The sequence below is a fragment of the Zasmidium cellare genome, assembly GCF_010093935.1.
Source record: "Zasmidium cellare ATCC 36951 unplaced genomic scaffold M409scaffold_37, whole genome shotgun sequence".
Taxonomy (NCBI): domain Eukaryota; kingdom Fungi; phylum Ascomycota; class Dothideomycetes; order Mycosphaerellales; family Mycosphaerellaceae; genus Zasmidium; species Zasmidium cellare.
This window is the reverse complement of record NW_022986981.1, coordinates 1-18,463: the sequence shown is the minus strand read 5'-3', so window position 1 is coordinate 18,463 and position 18,463 is coordinate 1. Positions and strand designations below refer to the sequence as shown.

At 51.1% G+C, this 18,463-nt stretch overlaps 8 protein-coding genes across 8 annotated transcripts; 5 read left to right on the top strand and 3 right to left on the bottom strand.

The window, feature by feature from the left end:
• Positions 1–279: 279 nt before the first annotated feature.
• On the top strand, positions 280–1,005 carry M409DRAFT_27412 (uncharacterized protein; the record flags this gene model as incomplete). Its single annotated transcript, XM_033808560.1, has 5 exons — positions 280–338; positions 401–531; positions 590–667; positions 725–799; positions 848–1,005. The coding sequence occupies 5 exons, from the start codon at positions 280–282 to the stop codon at positions 1,003–1,005; spliced, it is 501 nt and encodes a 166-aa protein (XP_033662921.1).
• A 1,696-nt stretch (positions 1,006–2,701) lies between these two features.
• On the bottom strand, positions 2,702–4,420 carry M409DRAFT_27411 (uncharacterized protein; the record flags this gene model as incomplete). The annotated part of the gene is made up of 1 exon (XM_033808559.1): positions 2,702–4,420. One exon carries the CDS (start codon positions 4,418–4,420, stop codon positions 2,702–2,704), a length of 1,719 nt encoding a protein of 572 aa, XP_033662920.1.
• A 403-nt stretch (positions 4,421–4,823) lies between these two features.
• M409DRAFT_58492 (uncharacterized protein) lies at positions 4,824–7,003 on the top strand (the record flags this gene model as incomplete). Its single annotated transcript, XM_033813927.1, has 4 exons — positions 4,824–5,616; positions 5,676–5,795; positions 5,892–6,091; positions 6,152–7,003. The coding sequence occupies 4 exons, from the start codon at positions 4,824–4,826 to the stop codon at positions 7,001–7,003; spliced, it is 1,965 nt and encodes a 654-aa protein (XP_033662919.1).
• Positions 7,004–7,145: 142 nt separating this feature from the next.
• Positions 7,146–9,481, bottom strand: M409DRAFT_58491 (uncharacterized protein; the record flags this gene model as incomplete). Its single annotated transcript, XM_033813926.1, has 9 exons — positions 7,146–7,154; positions 7,240–7,458; positions 7,516–7,931; positions 7,966–8,148; positions 8,206–8,387; positions 8,442–8,569; positions 8,625–8,677; positions 8,746–8,993; positions 9,144–9,481. The coding sequence occupies 9 exons, from the start codon at positions 9,479–9,481 to the stop codon at positions 7,146–7,148; spliced, it is 1,776 nt and encodes a 591-aa protein (XP_033662918.1).
• Positions 9,482–9,848: 367 nt separating this feature from the next.
• Positions 9,849–11,384, bottom strand: M409DRAFT_69274 (glycoside hydrolase family 43 protein; the record flags this gene model as incomplete). Its single annotated transcript, XM_033818212.1, has 1 exon — positions 9,849–11,384. One exon carries the CDS (start codon positions 11,382–11,384, stop codon positions 9,849–9,851), a length of 1,536 nt encoding a protein of 511 aa, XP_033662917.1.
• Positions 11,385–11,789: 405 nt separating this feature from the next.
• On the top strand, positions 11,790–13,665 carry M409DRAFT_69273 (uncharacterized protein; the record flags this gene model as incomplete). The annotated part of the gene is made up of 8 exons (XM_033818211.1): positions 11,790–11,988; positions 12,057–12,224; positions 12,278–12,618; positions 12,688–12,900; positions 12,950–12,991; positions 13,041–13,218; positions 13,272–13,442; positions 13,496–13,665. The coding sequence occupies 8 exons, from the start codon at positions 11,790–11,792 to the stop codon at positions 13,663–13,665; spliced, it is 1,482 nt and encodes a 493-aa protein (XP_033662916.1).
• A 461-nt stretch (positions 13,666–14,126) lies between these two features.
• On the top strand, positions 14,127–16,362 carry M409DRAFT_58488 (uncharacterized protein; the record flags this gene model as incomplete). Its single annotated transcript, XM_033813925.1, has 8 exons — positions 14,127–14,177; positions 14,301–14,514; positions 14,566–15,098; positions 15,148–15,421; positions 15,485–15,636; positions 15,695–15,724; positions 15,764–15,884; positions 15,932–16,362. 8 exons carry the CDS (start codon positions 14,127–14,129, stop codon positions 16,360–16,362), a joined length of 1,806 nt encoding a protein of 601 aa, XP_033662915.1.
• A 621-nt stretch (positions 16,363–16,983) lies between these two features.
• Positions 16,984–18,336, top strand: M409DRAFT_69272 (uncharacterized protein; the record flags this gene model as incomplete). The annotated part of the gene is made up of 2 exons (XM_033818210.1): positions 16,984–17,119; positions 17,177–18,336. 2 exons carry the CDS (start codon positions 16,984–16,986, stop codon positions 18,334–18,336), a joined length of 1,296 nt encoding a protein of 431 aa, XP_033662914.1.
• Positions 18,337–18,463: the final 127 nt, after the last annotated feature.

Genomic DNA, 18,463 nt, shown 5'->3' with positions numbered 1-18,463 from the left:
ATCGACTCAGCTGCGATGCATAAATAACAACCCTCCTCCTGGCGAAGTCGACCAACCCATCTAAAGCCTCATTACATCGAGGCTAGCTTTATTTATGTCTTGGCGCGTCCCACTTTTTTCACGCTCGTTGCCGCTGGCGATGTGGCACTTGCCGCTTTCGGCCCTGCCTTCTCTTCCGGGCCCGTTGCGAATGTAAGCTTTATTCGCGAAGCCACGAGCACTCTGGTCGTTCCCTCGGGAAACCTTCCCTTCGCGGGGGATACGTCTCTCTGGGTTGGCATGGGCACTTCCAATGGTGATCTAGTCCAGGCCATTTGCGAAAGAATTCCAGGAAACGGGTAAGGGTTTGAGTGTTTGGGATGATTCTTACGAGTTAAACCAGGCTGACACGACTCGCAAGCGGTTCGATCTGCCAAGATATCAAGGCAGAAGATGAGTGGTGCGGCTATACGTACACCCTTAAGGCGTCTGGCGACCAACCCGCGGGATCGGAAAGCCGCTTCAAGGCCGGCGACCATTTCCTAATGAAATGTGAGACTTTGCGAATGACACGCTATTCTACCGACGGAACCGACTGAGACCCTCCAAGACGTTTACAACGATGACACTGCGCAGTACGATCAGTACGCGTATCTAAACGGCGACCAAGTGTCCCAGTTGAGCACTGGTATGAGCATAACAACAATACTGTGCGCGATTACTGCAGACTGACGTCGCCGCGTAGATTCTGGGCATGCTGGAGGATTTGGCTCCGCCGTTGAATGCGCCGCTACTGACTGTGGTACTGTTCCAGCTCATGGTATGGAAAGCAATGACAGCTAAGTCCGTGTGTACTAATTTCTCGCAGAGTGGATTGATACTGTTCTGACAATGGATATTGCTGATCCAAATTACGGAGACACGTTTGGGTACAACAATGCGGATGTCACGGACTTTTACACCCCCGATGGTGGAAAGACCTGGAAGTTGAACTCCGCCAAGATTCACGAATTTACATTCACTTGAACGAGACGGAGCAAGATCGGGGCTAGCAGGAGATACAGGTGAAAAGGGAAGTGGCCTATGATTTGATCACAGCATAACAGTGAGGATTGGACGCATGTATTCCGCACATCAAATAGTTGAATGATAAGCGCCTTCGAGTTTGGAAATATTGTATTTCGTGGATCTGCGCTCGTCATTCAATAGATATACCACGATCCCATGGAGCCACGAACGAAACTTGCGCTTCGCCATGATGCGTACCAGCGACCTCTACTCAAGTCGATCAACACTGGTAATTATCTTTACGCAGTCCCTGAGACCATGTTATAATTCGAGGAAGAGCGGCCAGTGTCCAGCACTACACTTTCCCTGTATACTTGATTTGAGTGAAAATAGAAGCGAAACCGTCACTCTACAATCTCACTTTCGGACGGACTATGCTTTTCCTTCATTCGACAGATGTAATGTCGCGTTCTCTCACTGATGTCAGAATTTTTCCCAGACTAGGAAACATTATTCTAATCATCATTAATTAGCAATCTGAACCGTTTATCCCGACCCAAGACACGGGATTGTGTTGCTAGCGGTGCAGGCATCGGTCTCACCACGCCTGACGACTAAGGGACCCATCTTTTCGTATGATCAGCCAAACCGAGCTGAAGAAATCCCACCTGCGAACACGGGTTCGAATATTTTGACGGTGTAAACGCTTCTGCAGATCTGGCCAACAGTAGACTGTATTGTGGCATTTGTTCTAATGCCTTTCTAGATGACCTGGCACACGACAATAAAGGACAGCGCCTCGCGTTGACTGGAAGTGATTACAGTGTTCCAGGACAGTGTAACAACATCAGCCATTCGCGCCGGGACAGTCGACGGACAAGGAATGAAGGTGATTGAGCGACCGTCTTCGTTTAGCATGATCAATCCTGCTCTCTCGTTTGTGCACCGCTCTCTTCATTACTATGCTGGTCTACGTCTTGTTCCTGCAGAGGCAGTCGGCTTCTTCTTTGACGATGGCTTCCTATACAACATCTGCCGAATCACCAAATACGAGGACCGAAGACTGAAGAAATTATCGGGACTACTGAATTTCTGGGGATGTCTCTCGTGATCACAGCGAGACAGCCTCCGTTGGATCCACTCTATTATTGATCAGCATGAATTATTAGACCCTCATAGCTTTGCTGGTCCGCATTTAAAGCGCCACTTACTTTACAAATACACACCAATTTCGATTTCTCCAACATAACTCACTCTGAACATGGCTGATTTCAAGATTCAGTTGCCGGTGGACTCAGGAACTCCAATTCCGGGTTCGTGCTACCTGTTTGCGATGAATCAAGCTGGTGTCCAAGCATTGCTTCTAATATCAGGATAGCCTTGTAGAGCTTTCCGGCGCAGCGATGGCATGCGTACCTTAACCACTTGGAAACGCATGCTTTTGCTCTGTAAACTAGACACACAATTTCCCGACCACCAAGCTAGGTTAACTACAGATAGAACGGGTAAAGATAGATCGCACAACTCAACAGTGCCAGCATCGCACTTCAGAACACCAGAGCAAGTGACAATACACCTCCGAAACAACGAAGTCTTGCTACAAACCCTGGCCCCGGGGACTGCAGCTTGGGGATTAGTATTCACATTGTTGCATCAAATGGTAATAATCTTGCCATCAGCACTGTTAATAAAAATGGGTGCCTGCTATTGGCAGCTATGTACCGAAACACGGTAGCCACTCCTTTAGAGCCGCATGGAACAAGTCGAAACCAACAGCAGGCGGAGAATCTGGCTCCAAGGCGCTTTGTGAAATCGTGCCATCGCTCACATGAGCAGCGTTAGGATATACTAGACCGAACACCTCTGACTGGGCAGGCGCCACGTCACACTTTGGAACATCCTTTGTGGCTGTACGAAGCGGTGCTCCGATCTCCTGGTCTACTCCCAAAACCGTGAATGGCCGCCAGGGATCGTACTCTCCAACCGTGAACATAACATTGCTCGGGGTCATGTTCCACCCGCCGTACTTGAGCACATGATCAACCCGAGGAGTAGCTGGGATCAAGCTCGTATTGACACCAGCGAAAGAAGAGATGTAGCCGTCTCTTAATGTCGCTTGATCGGCGAAGCGAGAGAGCACGACTTTGCCCTTTTGTAATTCGGCGTACTCTGGAGACCAGCTCTGGAAACCGCCTGTTTCAGTGACTACCGTCCAGCCAAAGTTAAAGTCGGCCGATGAATCTGCAGGTTCTATATTCTTGAACATGTTATCCTTGACGTTCTCTGCTGCCGTGGACGATGAGTTGGATCCAAGAATAGGCTGCTTCTGGGCGACGCAAGCCCACATGTAGGCATTTGCTACCGACCGTGCGCTATTCCCGCTTCCTATCAACCCCTTGTCGCTCGCGACGCCATCGCCACCGTTCTGCAGTACGGTATGAATGTCCGCAGTTTCCGGGCTACTTTTGATGTTGAACGATTCCAAATGATCACAGAACTTGCTACTTGGTCCGTCATATTGGAAGTCTCCGAGATAGGCCCTGATCAGTCCGCTCACCAGATCAGATTTGCTTAGGCTGTTGGCATCCGCTTGGCTGCTGGTGTTAACATTGAAGCCACTATTGATGGCATTGTTGGTCGTGGCAAGTCGAATCTGCATGTCGCTAACGGAAGCGTTATCGTTGCCTCCAAGAACACTGTCAATATACTGGAGTGCGGCATTGACATCGGCAGAGCAATTTGATGGCAAGGTTCGAGCCTGGGTATTGAAGTAGCTCGAACCATCCACCAACGGGGCCACCGTTGCCGAGCTTGACCACGAGGCGTAAATCGCTTCTGGGCTGCGAACCCGAATCCACGCAGCACGCGCACCAGCGTACGATCCACCCACAAAGATCCAGGGCGTCTTTCCAGAAGACAACGCATCAAGTTCAGCCTGGCTATAGCCCGGGAAATTTGGGTGCTTTGAAGTGTAGACAACATCTTCAAGAGCCTGGTCGACAGTGAGATATTGGTATGAGCATCGGGGATCGACGTTGGCGACGTATTTGTCGTTTACAGGACAGGGTTGACTTGCCCCATAGTAGCGATGTTCCCATACGAGCGCAAGTCCGGAATGTGACTTTGCAATTTCGAGGACAGGTGAATAGATGTCGTCGCTCCCTCCAATAGCTGCCGCGACTGTGTCTGGAGTGACACCGGCTTCTCCTAGATCGAAGATGACGACTGGGCCGCCTCGCTTGTAGTACTTGTCATTGTACCAGTATCGGTTGTTGAAGACTCGAGTGTCTGTTTTAGTGAAATGGTCGACCGGCAGGGTGATGTTCACCTCTGTAATGGAAGTCGTTTTGGCCGTACGTATCAGCGCACTGCTAGAAACCAAGGAGACACTCAAAGCAAGCAAGAGCCAAAAGAACGGACTTCTTTCGGTCATCCTGGGCATTTCTTGATCAGATGCCTAAACAAGCAGATAAACAGGACGACATACATATATTAGTGCTTCGACATGGAGTTCAGCGTTCTCGTTGTCAATGATACTCATTCCTGCATCTACGGAGTAGTATGCCGCGGTCCGAGTATCATGTTCGCAAGGCTGTGAGGGTGCCGACGCTAGGATCATATATCCGCCCGGATACGGGATTTCTTGGGGCTCTCGTCGCAAACGCTATCTGCATAGTTCTCGGACAAGCATTCCGCACAGAAAAGAGCTACAGTCTTCTGAACGCAGAAAGCTCCGTGGTCGCCTTTGAATGCCGCCGCTTGTGTATTGAAAGTCCATCTTCATCGGAACTGAACTCTGTGCAGTGCACTAAGCTTCTCGCTTATTGTGATCACCAATGTCTTCGCACCGGCACAGGCTGGTCCCTTTCACTCACGAGCAGTACCCATTGGGCTCCTTGCGGCCGCTTGGATGGATTGAGCGCGAGATCCAGCTGAGTGCGAAAGGACTAGGCGGCCATCTGTTCTCTTTCTATCGCTTCGTGCATCGAAGCACGTGGCTTGGCGGCGATTGGGAATACACAGCACTCAATGAGGCCGCGCCTTATTGGTACAATTACATCGTGCCCTTGGCCTACAACATCGATGAGACATCATCTGCCAAGCTTCGAACCCGAATAATGGATCAGGCCAATCACTTCCTCCACTATACACTGGAACATCAGGCTCAAGATGGTTGGCTCGGGCCTGAAACTACGAAGCAGACTCGTGGAATATGGGCTCGATGTCTCCTCCTCCAAGGACTGATTAATCACGCTCTCGCGGATGCTTCTCAGCATGAGAGAATCATGGCGGCAATACTTCGATTCGTGAGACTGGTCCATTCTATGCTATCGGATAAGCTCGCCGGATACCTGCCAGGCGATGACGATGTCTTCGATCCGCAGTGGTTCGGGGTCGTTCGTGCTCACGAGCTCCCGCTGAATCTGCAATGGTTGTACGACGCAGTTAACTCAGAGCGCGATCGCCGGATGATCTCAGAGATAATGGAAATGTTGTGGGAAGGAGCGAAGCGGGTGGATCGAGCTTGGACTGACTTCTTCAAGGAGGATCGCTTCCCGAAGAAGCCACCGGTACGCCATGGTGATGGACGAGCTACGAAGATGCAACATGGAGTCAACGTTGCCCAAGGTACCTCATGAATTACATACTGCAGTGTCACACATCCGACTAACACTTGCAGGTCTTAGATATCCTGCCGAACTATATCGGATGCACCCATCCGAATCACTCTGGCGTCAGACCACACAAGCCGTGTCAATGGTACTCAAATTTCTTGGGACGGCGTCAGGTTCCTTCACAAGCGACGAGTACGTCGGTGGCCTTTCACCTCAACGAGGAGTAGAGGTCTGCTGCACTGTCGAGCTCATGTTTTCGTTGGCTTACCTCTACAATTTTTTTTGGAGATGTACACTTCGCCGATAAGCTCGAATTGGCCGCTTTCAATGCCTTTCCTGCTGGAGTCTCCGAGGATTGGTGGAGCCACCAGTACATCACGCAAATAAATCAACCTTGGGCTTGCGAGCTGCAACCCAAGGATGGCGAAAAAACACCGTTCTATGATGTTTGTCGATACGCACATGTCTACGGGCTTGAGCCGGAGTTTGTAAGTGTGGTCGTATCCCCAGTGCACAAGAACAATGTTTGAGCTGACTTCTCGATCCAGCCTTGTTGCACCGTGAACCATCCAACCGCATTCCCGAAGCTAGCGATGAACACATTTGTATCCGCAAAGGACGACTCGAAAGACATGATCCTCCATGCAGTACTTGTCGCAGGGCAACTGAGGCTACCAGATCGCACCATCACTTGTGAGACGACGTATCCTTTCGATCCACTTGTCCTAAACTACACCATCACAAGTACGAAAGACTTCACACTGGCAGTGAGAGTGCCAGGTTGGTGCAAAGACAAGCCAACTGTGATCTTTCACAGTAGAAGTACCACCGTCGATGATGCCACAGCAGGTCAACTTCGCATTGATGTGCCGACTGCAACAGATTTCCGCATCCAGGTGTTCCTGAGGGCGGAAGTACAAATCCATACTCGGGACGATGGCACTGTAAACGTTTATCGGGGTCCTCTGCTGTACGCATATCCCATTGATTTTCGTCAAACGACCAGAATGCCGCGCGACTGCAAAGACCAAGTTTCCGACTGCCGCGAAGTGGATAGTAACAGCAAGGAGGCTTACATGACCAAAGTGCGCGACCATGATCTGCTACCAACAGGACACTGGGGAATCGCCATTGACATCTCTCAGCCCATCAGAGTCTCTGAGAGGGAGATGGAGTGCCCGGGTTCATCAGAAATGTCGGTGTGGTCATCAGGAACGAAGGCGACACATCTTGAAGTCACGGCCCAAGAGATTAATTGGCCCGTGGAGAATGGCACGGCTATGGATCCTAGCAAGATAGATGCAAACGCTTTGGCGCAAGGTCCTACATTTGTTACGAAGCTGGTACCTTACGCTTGTGCGAAGTTGCACATCGCACAGTTTCCGGTGCTACATGGCTAGGAACATATTATATAAACAATCGAGCTCTCTCGGATGTTGAGCAACATACTGGAAGCAGGCAAACTTTGTGCAAATTTGCGAGGGTTCACGTCTCATCGTTTCATAGCCTTGGTCACCCTAGGGGTCTCTGACACTAACTCGTTCACACGATCTGAAACAGAACAAGCAACAGCTACATCGAGCCTCTATAACTAGCTGGCACATCCCTGGGACGCTCAGAAGAGAGTATTCAGTACCTTCTTCCACCAAGGCCGATTTTTCAAAGCCTCGACAGAGACACGATCGTCCTCTGTCTCTATTCGTCGACCATAGTCAAGATCGACGGCGTCAAGGTCCACTCCGAACTTGAAGTATTGCTTAGTCCAAACTTTCCAAAATACGAACAACATTATGGTGATGATCAGAGCAAGCCAATTCTGGAAGAAAGAGTTGGCGCTTATGGATGATCCGATGGGCTAGAAATTCCGTGTTAGTGAGAAACATAGTTAAGCAGTGCCAGAGATCAAACTCACAGCGCATCCAATTCCTAAAGTGGCCACCACCGAGATGAAGATAATAAACAGTGCCCAGTAAGAGCCCCAAACTCCCAGGGGAGAGCGCCAGGTAATGTCGCTCAGGCTCCGTCCCTGTTGCTTCCACGCGTGACGGAACCGAATGTGAGCCAGACAGGCGCTTGCATAGGCAAATTGACCAGAGAGCGAAGTCACCGCCAGAAACCAACCCAGGACTGTCGAGCCAGTGGATGCCTCGCTCAAGAATGCAAGGAATCCAAAAGCAATTTGCAGTGCAATGCACCAGACTGGACGACCGGATCGATCGACGAAAGCGAAGCATTTAGGCGCCCTGCCGCTCTGTGCCAGCGCTTGTAACACGCGAGTAGAGCCGTAAGTACAAGAGTTGGCGACAGAGAGGACCGAGACGGTGATGACTGTAATTGGTTATCATTATAGCACTTCACGAACCTGCAGTCACGAACACAGAACAGAACCCCTGAAACCCATTCCTAAACGCTCCAGGGTCTTGCCAATATCTGCCACCAATGTAGCCGCGCGTGTCGGTTGGCACGCCGCCGCAATCGATGATGATACCAAGAATGATGAAGCCGATGCAGGGGATAACTTTTACCATGGCCAGGATAAACTCCACTAAGAGACACGAGATCAGCAGACGACACAATACGCTTCTGTGTTTTCTCTTTTTACCTTCGCCATATCCTCGCACACCAAAAACTTGAATTAAGAGAAGGGCTGCGAGGAAAACACCGACCCATACTGCGGAATCGATCTTGTCGTTCCAAAAGGCGATGGTAATGCTAGCAGCCGTGAGCTCGTAGGGCAGTGTGATCATCCAGCCGAGGGAATATTCCCAGCCCATGGCAAAGCCCCTGTGTTGGCAATCAGTCTACCGGCTTTTGAAACGCATCAGAAAGGGCATTTACCATGCTGGGTCGATGAACCGCACGGCATACTCATAAAATGCCCCATTGACCGGATACATGATCGCAAGCTCGCCGAGTGACTGTACCGTACAGCACATCATGGATCCGATGAGGATGTATCCGATAAGCTGTCAAGAATAAGTACTGGCCAACGTGTCGTTCTCGAGCAGGCATGAGACTAACCAGTGCTGCCGGGCCGCCTGTGGACAAGGCACTTCCACTGCTCACGAAGAGACCTGCGCCGATCGATCCACCGGTGGGGGAGGTCAGCGTGGTATCAAGAGTGAAAGCCAAAGATATCCACCTAGAGCAATCATCTGCATATGCCGTCCTTGCAAGCGTCGAGCCAAAGGACGTTGCTTTTCTTCGTCGACGACAACCGGCTGTACACTTCCCGTGCCGTATTCTTTGTCGTCATGACTTGGTACGGAAACCTCGGCCTTTGCAGGCGTCGAATCCATTTCGGTGAACATGACTTCGGCGTCAAGAATGGTCAGAGAGCTGAACCGGTATTGGGTGTAATTCGGGCTATATGTGATAACGGTGACGTTCCTGGGAAACGGTCATAAACGTGGACGACACGCGAGCGGCGCGTGATCGCTGCTCGGATTATGTATCCGCCTCTGCACAAAATTGTCGCCAATAGCAGCGAGCATCCTCGTATCTGCAGGTGACAACTGTTCCGATAAGGCCGAAACAAACTGTGCCACAGCCTGCACAGCCAAGCACGGAAGAACATGGCCAAAATGGCGACGGCGGAATTTCCACCAGAAAACTCCGGTATCTGATCTGTCCCTCTTTGATTCTGTCGCATTCCGGTGATAATCCATGTGTTGTATTGCTCTCTTACTATCAGCTTGCAGACCACCGCTGAAGGATCGCTGAACACAGGCATGGGAAGAGATTGGCACCGCATGAGAGCAGCTCGGATCAGGCATCCGCACTTGTTGCACTCTCTCTTTCCGAGAGTTTTGCTTGACGGGTGCTGTCAGAGCAGATGTCAAGGTAAAGATGACGTTTCCAAGGGAAATCATCGTCATTGTATTGGAGTAAGTCTTGCATGAGCAATGCTCACGCGTCGTGTGAGCAGGACATTGTCCGTCCACTTGATTTTTATGATCACCAATCCATACCGCAGCCTGATGCAGCAGAGCGAAAGACTTTGCTGACGGTATGCAATGCTCCACCCCTTGTTCGTGAACCTAGAACTCGTCTGACAGAGGGTTCTTGTGAAGGCATGCCAAGAACCGTCAGAGGGGATCAAGGACGTAGGAAGACAGAAGGTCGTTGTCAGCAGATCATTCACGGATCTATTAAGGAATTTGCCTTCCATCATGCTTCAAAGGCATTAATTCGCCGGCGATGCTCTCCTGATCTCATCAAAATTTTGTGTATTCTTCAAATCAGTCACCAAGAAGAGAGCTGTGGGGAGAGCGCAGCCCACTCCTTGATACCGATGCCTGCAGTCGAAGTCCCATTTGTTGGCGCATATAGCGTCGCACGTAGACCTTCTGTCTTCACCTCCTTGAAATAGGTGATAACAGGTGTATCGCTGACTGCTGTCAGATAACTGGTTAGGTTCTGGACACGGCTCCAGGATCCGTTCGAGGTCTTATACTCCACCCACCACTGGGTGGGTGGCGCCACGCCGTCAACCGCGCCTGCGTCATGGTCTGCGAAGAAGGCCATGGAAGTTCCATTCAGAGCTATTGTTGTGTTCCAAGAATACGTGATGATGCTCTTCACCTGGCTGTCAGCGCTATTGTAGGAGCTCCAGTACTCAGGTGGGAGAGGGTTGACGGGGGTTTTGAGATCGTGCAAAGAATCGATCCAGTACTGAATGGCGCAAACAGGATCGCTGGTGGCCTTGGCGAACTGCTGGCGTGCATAAGTTGGTGGAGGCAAAGAAGCTGGGCGATGGGTTTGAGTTATGGGCTTGATCCTGGGAGGAGTCTTGGTATCGTCAAACTCCATGTAGTCGATAGCCAGACTGCGACGGAAGTTGCCTCCGTTCACCGCATCGGTGGTGTGGTAAACAAAGAGCCATTTGTCACCATATGGAACGACCCCAGAATGAGATGTCGTGGAGGAGACTATACCGAGAATGACGCCCTGATACGTCCATGGTCCCAAGGGGCTGCTGGCGGTACCGTATCCGATGCAAGCATGATATACTGTGGGAGTACAGCCAGAGTCTGGTCCAGCACTATTGTCGGCATACAGCATGTAATAGGTGTCTTTGCGCTTGGTCAACCAAGCAGCTTCGAAGAAACCGGTCAATGTTGTAACGTCGACCACGTCAGAAGCAAACGTCTTCATGTCGCTTTTTAGTTGAACCCCCTTTAGGCTGCCAAAGGTGCCCCAGTACATGTAGACTTTGCCATCACCATCCACATAGACGGTGAGATCGATGTTCTCGATGTTATTTCCAGGTGCTGGGTGGCTCTGAGACACAATGGGTCCGCTCGGATGTATATCTTTGTATGGTCCCTGAATGCTGTCTGCAACAGCGACACCGATGCCAAAAGGATCTTCATCCGTCGTATTTGCTTGCATGACCGGACAGTACACGTAGAAACGCCCGTCAGGACCTTTAATAATTTGCGATGCGTAGGCACCTCGAGTCATGGCCCAGCCAAAGACATCGTGAGGTTTCAGAAACTCCGTTCGAAGAGTCCACTGGGCGCCTGCAGGTTTGGGATCTGAGCTGCTGAATAGGAACCAGTCGTTGATGATAAAGTCGTTGTCGTTAGGTGGAGCAGAGTCTTGGCCCGAGATGATGTAGAGGGTGTTGTTATCCACGATTGGGCCTGGATCTGCCGAATAATAGGACCCATCTCCCAAGACGGGGTTTCTGGGTGACGTGAAAGTGATCTTCTCGCCATTGGCAAAGCAGAAACGTCCAGCAAGCGAGACTACACTGGTGAGGAGTAGCGAACGCATAGTAGAATCTAGATATGCCTCTGATGCTGGAACTTTTTGAACACGTCCGAGGTGTCTTGCGAGAGGCCAGCTCGTTTTGATCCATGTTTGTACCATCGCAAAATCATGACCGCCAGGAATTGCCAGTAAAGCTCCAATCGCACAATTTTCCGGTGTTTTAACGTTTGCGCAGACGCAACCACCAGCTGCAGTTTCAATCCGAGTCCTCTACTCTTTCCGCGATTTGGGTCGCAAGTGCGGACGTTGCATCCGTCCGAAGGACCGTTCGTCAGTATTCTTGTTACTTTCCATTCATGCAGATCATTGGACCACGCATCCGTGCCTGCACCAACACCCGAACTCGTTCTGGAGAAATCATATAATAATGGGATAAACTGTACTTTGCTCGAAGTAGTGCGATTAAGCATGCATCTCGCCCCTTTCATCCCAGCTGCTCTCTTGGTAGCCTTCCCGTTTGCTCATGCAGGAGTCATCAACGCACGACAAGCACCAGCACCAGTCCAAAATTTCACGACAATTAAATCTCCATCAGGTGCCACAATCCGTTACAAAGAACCTGGAAAGCATGGCGTTTGCGAAACTACGCCAGGAGTCAACTCCTATAGTGGCTACATCGACATCGGCCAAGATGTCCACGTTTTTTTCTGGTTCTTCGAAGCGACCCCAGCTAAGATCCTCTGACTCTTTGGTTGAATGGAGGTCCTGGATCAGATTCGCTAATTGGGGCATTTGAGGAAATTGGGCCTTGTTATGTGGACGAGCATTTGAAGACACAGAAGAGGGCCGTATCATGGTCGAACTCGTCGAATTTGTTATTTCTTTCGCAACCCGTTGGAACAGGTGAGAAACAATGGCTCTTGACATCAGTTACGCTACTAATGAAGCTGCGGCAGGCTTCTCCTATAGTAGCACCAAGGTCGGCTATCTGGACCCGACCTACCTCGACGTCTCTCCAGCAGAAGCCGGCGAGGCTACAGGAAGATACTCTATCATCGACCCCACCAAGCTCGACACCAGCAAACTCGCCGCAGTGGCCTGCTGGGAGCTCCTACAAGGCTTCTACGGCGCCTTGTCTCAATTCGACAAGCAAGTTGCGTCGACTGATTTCAGTCTCTGGGCAGAGTCTTTTGGCGGACATTGGGGTCCTGCATTCGCATCCTATTTCTACGAGCAGAACCAGAAACTCACTTCGACCTCCCCTGGACGAAAATTGAACTTCAAGTCTTTCGGTATCGTCAACGGAATCATCGACGAGCAGATCCAAACAAAGCATCTGTTAGAATTCACTCAGAAGAACACCTAGGGGTTGAAGTTGATCAACGATACAATCTACGACCATGGCAAGTTCAACATGTACAGAGACGGAGGCTGTCAGCAGGCCCAGGACTATTGTGCGTATCTGACCAAAGACTCCATTGTCAAGAGCAGTGGCTGTGCAGCGGCGCAGTATATCTGCCAGAATGACGTTGAAGATCTTTACTACACATTCGGTGGTAATCGCGGCGTGTACGACATCGTATGTAGTTCTCGAACCTATGTTTAACAGCAGGACTGACGATGGACAGAGAGCCTGCAATGGCAAAGACGTTCCCCCAGCTCAATGGAGGGTGAGGCCTGCCGCCCTTTGGACAAAGACCTGATACTGATCTTGGTTAGGACTACTTAAACCAAGCCTCTGTCCAACAAGCCATTGGCACCGACCTAAACTACACCTCGTCCAACCTGATCTACACCGCATTCTCCCTCTCCGGCGATTTCGCCGTTGGCTACATCGATGACCTCCAAGAGCTTCTTGGCTACGACATTCAAATTTCTCTAGTCTATGGCGATGCTGGTAAGAAGGTGTCTTCCCTGCTTACTTCTCTATCACTGACTTTGTACGTCTAGATTATATCTGCAATTGGCAAGGCGGAGAAGACATCTCTACATCCGCCAAAGCAGCGTTCAAGGATGCTGGGTACACGAAGTTGGTAGTGAACGGGAAGGAGTATGGAGAGACAAGACAATATGGGAAATTCTCGTTTACGAGAGTGTGGGAGAGTGGGCATGAGGTTCCTTGTAAGATATGCTGTCTCCTTCCCATGGAATCTGAGCTGACACAAATATCCCAGATTTCCAACCGGAGGCAGCCTTTGCAATCTTTAACCGCAGCCAACACGGTCTCGATGTTGCGACGGGAAAGGTGTCGATCCTAGAGAATCCTAGCTATTCGACGAAAGGGACGCCGAATACTGTCCACAGTCGGCAGTTGCCCCCACTCAGTTGTCCTGCGTCGAGCTGATCAAGAGGTGGAGGAGGCGGTGTCAGGGGCGCTACAGTAGTCCTCGGGCTCCTGCCAGCTTATCGTTGCTTGAGCTGAAGCTCGGTTGAGCAGTGCTGTCCAGATACTGTAATTGAGGAGTCGGCAATGATTGCCGTCCGTACCAGCTCCTGCCAAAGTTTTTGATTCGTGGAATTTTCCTGGGAAGATTGCCTCTTCGTGGCATATCTGGAGATACGAGGATTGTGGGGTAAACTCTGATAGGGGCACATAGTTGGGTAGTTTTGCTGGTACTTGATAATAATGGCCGTGTCCTTGCGTGCCGTCGTGTCGCTGCACGCCGTGTTGTTCAACAAGTGGACCCCTTCCCATGGATCCGTCGAGTCCGCTAGGCTCTTCTGCCAATAGGCGGGTCACAAAAGCGTGAGTGTCACCAGCAGCTTCGGTCAAAGCGGCGGACCCAGTCCGTGGTTTGCAGCCTCATGGCTAACAGCAACTCGGCCCATAGTTGCGAGCGCTGCCGCGTGCGCAAGGTACGATGCTCAGGACATGCGCCCTGTACGCACTGCCGGCGGCTCGGCTTCGATTGCCAATTCTCGGAGGCGGAGCGCCGTGTCTCAGTGTCGGCCCGGTATCTTCGACAACTTCGAGTACAGTGCTCGGGCTCAGAAGACGGGCCAGCACCTGACCCGCCGATCCTTCGAAAGTCTCCGCAAGTTCTACGCGCGAAACCTGTACAGATCCCTAGGCCTTTGACGCCTCGAAGTTTCATTGCCTCGTCGTCCGAGTCGGGGGATGAGTTCATGAGGAACCCCATGACAGGTAGTCCGCCGACCGTTCATGCTGATAGCGGAGGGGTGGGACAACAATGTATGCCCTGTGTGTGACTGTCAGCGATGATGCTTGCTGACCCGTCTTGAGGGTACTTGGGCCCATCATCAACATGGTCGTTCAGTCGTCGAGTAACGAGACACTTCGAAAGGGCATTGGCCCCTGACGCTGCCAATTCCCTTCCCATTAATCTCGACGGCGCAGCGTACGATCTTCCCCCTTTGCCACCTCGAGGATGCTTCGACCGTGCTAGCCTTCCGTCTCTTGACCATGCAATCTATCTTTTCAACACCGTTAAGTTCCACCTGAATCAGCGTTTTCGGCTCGTGGATGAACAGGCATTCACAGAAACATTGCATGCCTTCTACCGCGGTGGTGAAACGTCTGAGCTTTCCCCATTGGCGTACGCCGAGCTGATGTTCGTCTTGGCTTTCGGAAAGGCATTCTTGCCTAGTTCAAAACCGTCGAGCGCCCCGAAAGGCTGGGTCCACGCAGCGCAGGCATTCGCAGCCCTGCCGACTTTCCATACGCATGACCAAGATAACGTTCTTGCCATCGAGGTCTACTGCTTGGCAGCGTTGTATCTGCAGTCGATAGACATGAGGGTCACAGCCCATGATTTTGTGAGTAACTTCCCATCGCACCATAGTACAGCACTGAGAAATTGCACAGATTGGGAGAGCATTACGTCTCTGCTATGTTGTGGGAATTCATAGAGATTTCCATGGCACTGGGATATCTGAACACCTCGCTTCGCGCTGTGCAGAGTTGTGGTGGAGTGTGTACATGCTCGATCTGCACATCTCCGCACTGATGGGCGCTCCTTCGGCCATCCAGGACCACGACATGACCGTGCCAATTCCACCCACCAAGAGACTGGACGCAAGAGCGAGTGCCCTGGGAATCCATGTCACATTGTCTAGGGTATTGGCGAAGCTAATGCGCAGTATGTTTCGGGCACTTGGACACAGACACCTGAGGTATGAATATTGCTGACCGATGAATGTAGCTGTGTACGCAGTACAATCGCCACTGGATGGATCCTATCTTGCGGATGCACAGGACGTCTTGAAAGCCCTGGCCGATTTGTCGCAAGATATGGATAGCTCAGTGGCGATGTCCTCGCTATTGTCGAGCCATTTGAGCCTGTATCATCACTATGTCAGTGAAACCCCATCCGCAGTGGTGAGGAACATTCCACTGACGTACGAATGTGTAGTGTGTCGTCCTTGCGACCAGACCCATTGTTGTGTGTATTCTCGAGTGTCTTGATGGACAAATATCGCAGTCGAAACAGATACGGCCACCGGCACTCGCAGGCCCGGCTGCTGCGTTACTGCAGGCATGTCTGCATTCTGCTATGGCAATTATCTCCACACTTGGCAAGCTTCAGGAGGAAGATTTACTAGGTAAGGACGCACCTTTTCAAACACAGCATATACTGATCACTTGGCAGAGACGTTCTTGCCCTTTCACCTCGAGCAAGTTTTCTCTTCAGCTTATGTCCTCTTCCTCGTTCAAAAGCTTATGCCTCCACATTTTGACCTCAACGATTCTTTAATGAAGTCGGACGATATTTTGCAGGCAATGATAGCGGGCGGCAACCGGCTGGCACGAGTCCGCATGAATGAGCTGGCTTATTTTCGCGACATGCTGACGCGGTTCAACGTCGATTCAGGCGATCGCACTCGATCAAGAGAGTCCCAAACCGATAGCAGCCTGATTCCAGACGATGACATGGCAGATTTTGGATGCGAGTCGTGGACGACTTTGGGCTTGGAACTCGGGAACGATGGCTTTCGATCTTCTGACCTACAGGCGCTGACGGACTTCTTGGAGTTGGAGGATGTTTCGGGTCACATCATGTTTAGTTCTCTACGAGATTGAGCCCCGAGAGCATTTTGAATCCCTTGCACGGCTGCGGTCTGTCAAAGAAGAGTATTACGAGACTTTGCGAAATTTCAAGATCTGTAACTCATTGTTAGCGCCAAAATACCGGACAGATGATCCGGTCAATTGAGGTCTCTCGCGCTTGTTGTGAGATGGAGTCCTTCAGTTCCAGCAACACGAAATTGATCCTGCCTATCTTGTCCCTGTCGTTATCAGTTTCCGGTTGAAATCCAGTAAAGAAGCGGGCAGACGGTCATGATACAGGTGGAGAGGAAAGAAAAGACTTTCTCGGAGTGAGTGTAGTCAACAAAACGCACGTGCCACACTCGCTCCCTCAACCAATAAGAACGTTGTACGCATCGACGTCACCGCGATGACCTCAAGATTCCATCTCTTCCCTCCTTTCCAAATCGTGATGGCGGGAACGTGTCTGTTTGACTTCAACCGCACATTGTTGCCGCACTGCCGGCTTATGCAAGGCACGCGGAGATAGCAGCGGTGCAGCAGATTGAGTTGCAATGATGACGGAAGGTGGGTTTGGGAACGCGTACATTGGTATGCCTTTTCTTCTTGCCATTGAGAACAGAGTCGCACAGACTTGTTCATCAACCAGGTAAGATGTTGTCTCTCTTTGTACCAGCACTGTTGCTAGCAGGCAGCGCTCTGGCGCAGGTGACCTATCAGAATCACTCGCAGACGATTGTGAGAGTTGACAATGGGACCTATGGGCCTGAGGTCGAGGAGGTTCATTATTGTACGTCCACTAACAGCAGATATCATGACCTGGATTTGAAAGTTAACAGAATCTCAGACTACGATCAATGGCCGATAGGAATCGCAGTCGCCTCTGATGGAAGGATCTTCGCCACCTACACGCGCGGCGACGATGAGTATACTCTTGGAGTCATCGTCAACAAAACGGCAGAGAAGCCATACCCTTCTGCTGGCCTGAATCTCCCTCCCAGCCAGCTCAACTCGACCTGGAATGGCATCCCCTTCGGATCTGGCAACTCGACGGGCTTGATCTCGGTGCAGGCGGTCTATATCACATCGAAGACATCGACTCGGCCGGAGACGCTGTGGGTGCTAGACACCGGTCGTCCGACAGTACACAATGCCAAAGGCGAACCATCAATGCCTTACGCCCAGCCTGGTGGTCCCAAACTCGTAGCTATCAACTTGTCCAACGACACAGTCTACAGGACGTACACATTCCCTGCAGATGTGCACTACCCCGACTCCTACCTCAATGATCTCCGCTTCGATTTCAAGTCCAACTTATCAGGCACCTCAGGAGAAGGCATCGCATACCTTGTCGACAGCTCTAATGAAGGCCGCCCAGGATTCATCATGGTTGATCTTGGAACTGGCGAGTCCTGGCGACGTCTTGATCAAGACCGCTCTGTCCTTCGAGGTGCGAATGATGTTCCATCGTACCAGGGCATTCCCTTCTACCTTCGCCAGAAAGGCATGTCCGTGGGCTGGCAACTGGAGGGTCTCGATGGAATCCAGTTATCCCCAGACGGCAAGAGGATGTACTACTCACCGCTCTCAACCAACTATCTTTGGAGCGTTCCGACGGCCAACCTACGAGCCAACGCAAGCGACGATTCGTTGGTGGAGGTCTTCGCTCATGCAAACGTTTCGAACCACGGCCAACGCGGTGGAAATGGCAATGGCTTCGAGGGCGACTCGAATGGTTTGATCTATCAACTTATGCCAGAGCACAATGCGATCTACTACTTTGATCCTAGTGATGGATTGACCAAGCCTTTTGTGCGGGATCCCAGAATCATCTGGCCCGATGGAGCAAGTGTGGGCACAGATGGATATATCTACATGAACATCAACCAGTTGCCTCATCAGCCCGATTGGAATGATGGCGTTGATGGAAGGGTGCATCCTGGGGTTGTACTAAGGGCCAAACTGCCAAATGGCGGCAAGAAAGTGACAAGCTTGTATGAGGATTAAACGAAGGAACAGATAGGGAGATAGAACCGACACACAAATCATCTCACTCCATCAGATGCCAGTCTTTGTCACGTGGGGTGGGGCGCAGTTCTAGGGTCGGCCAGACTTAACAAACTCTTAACCTACT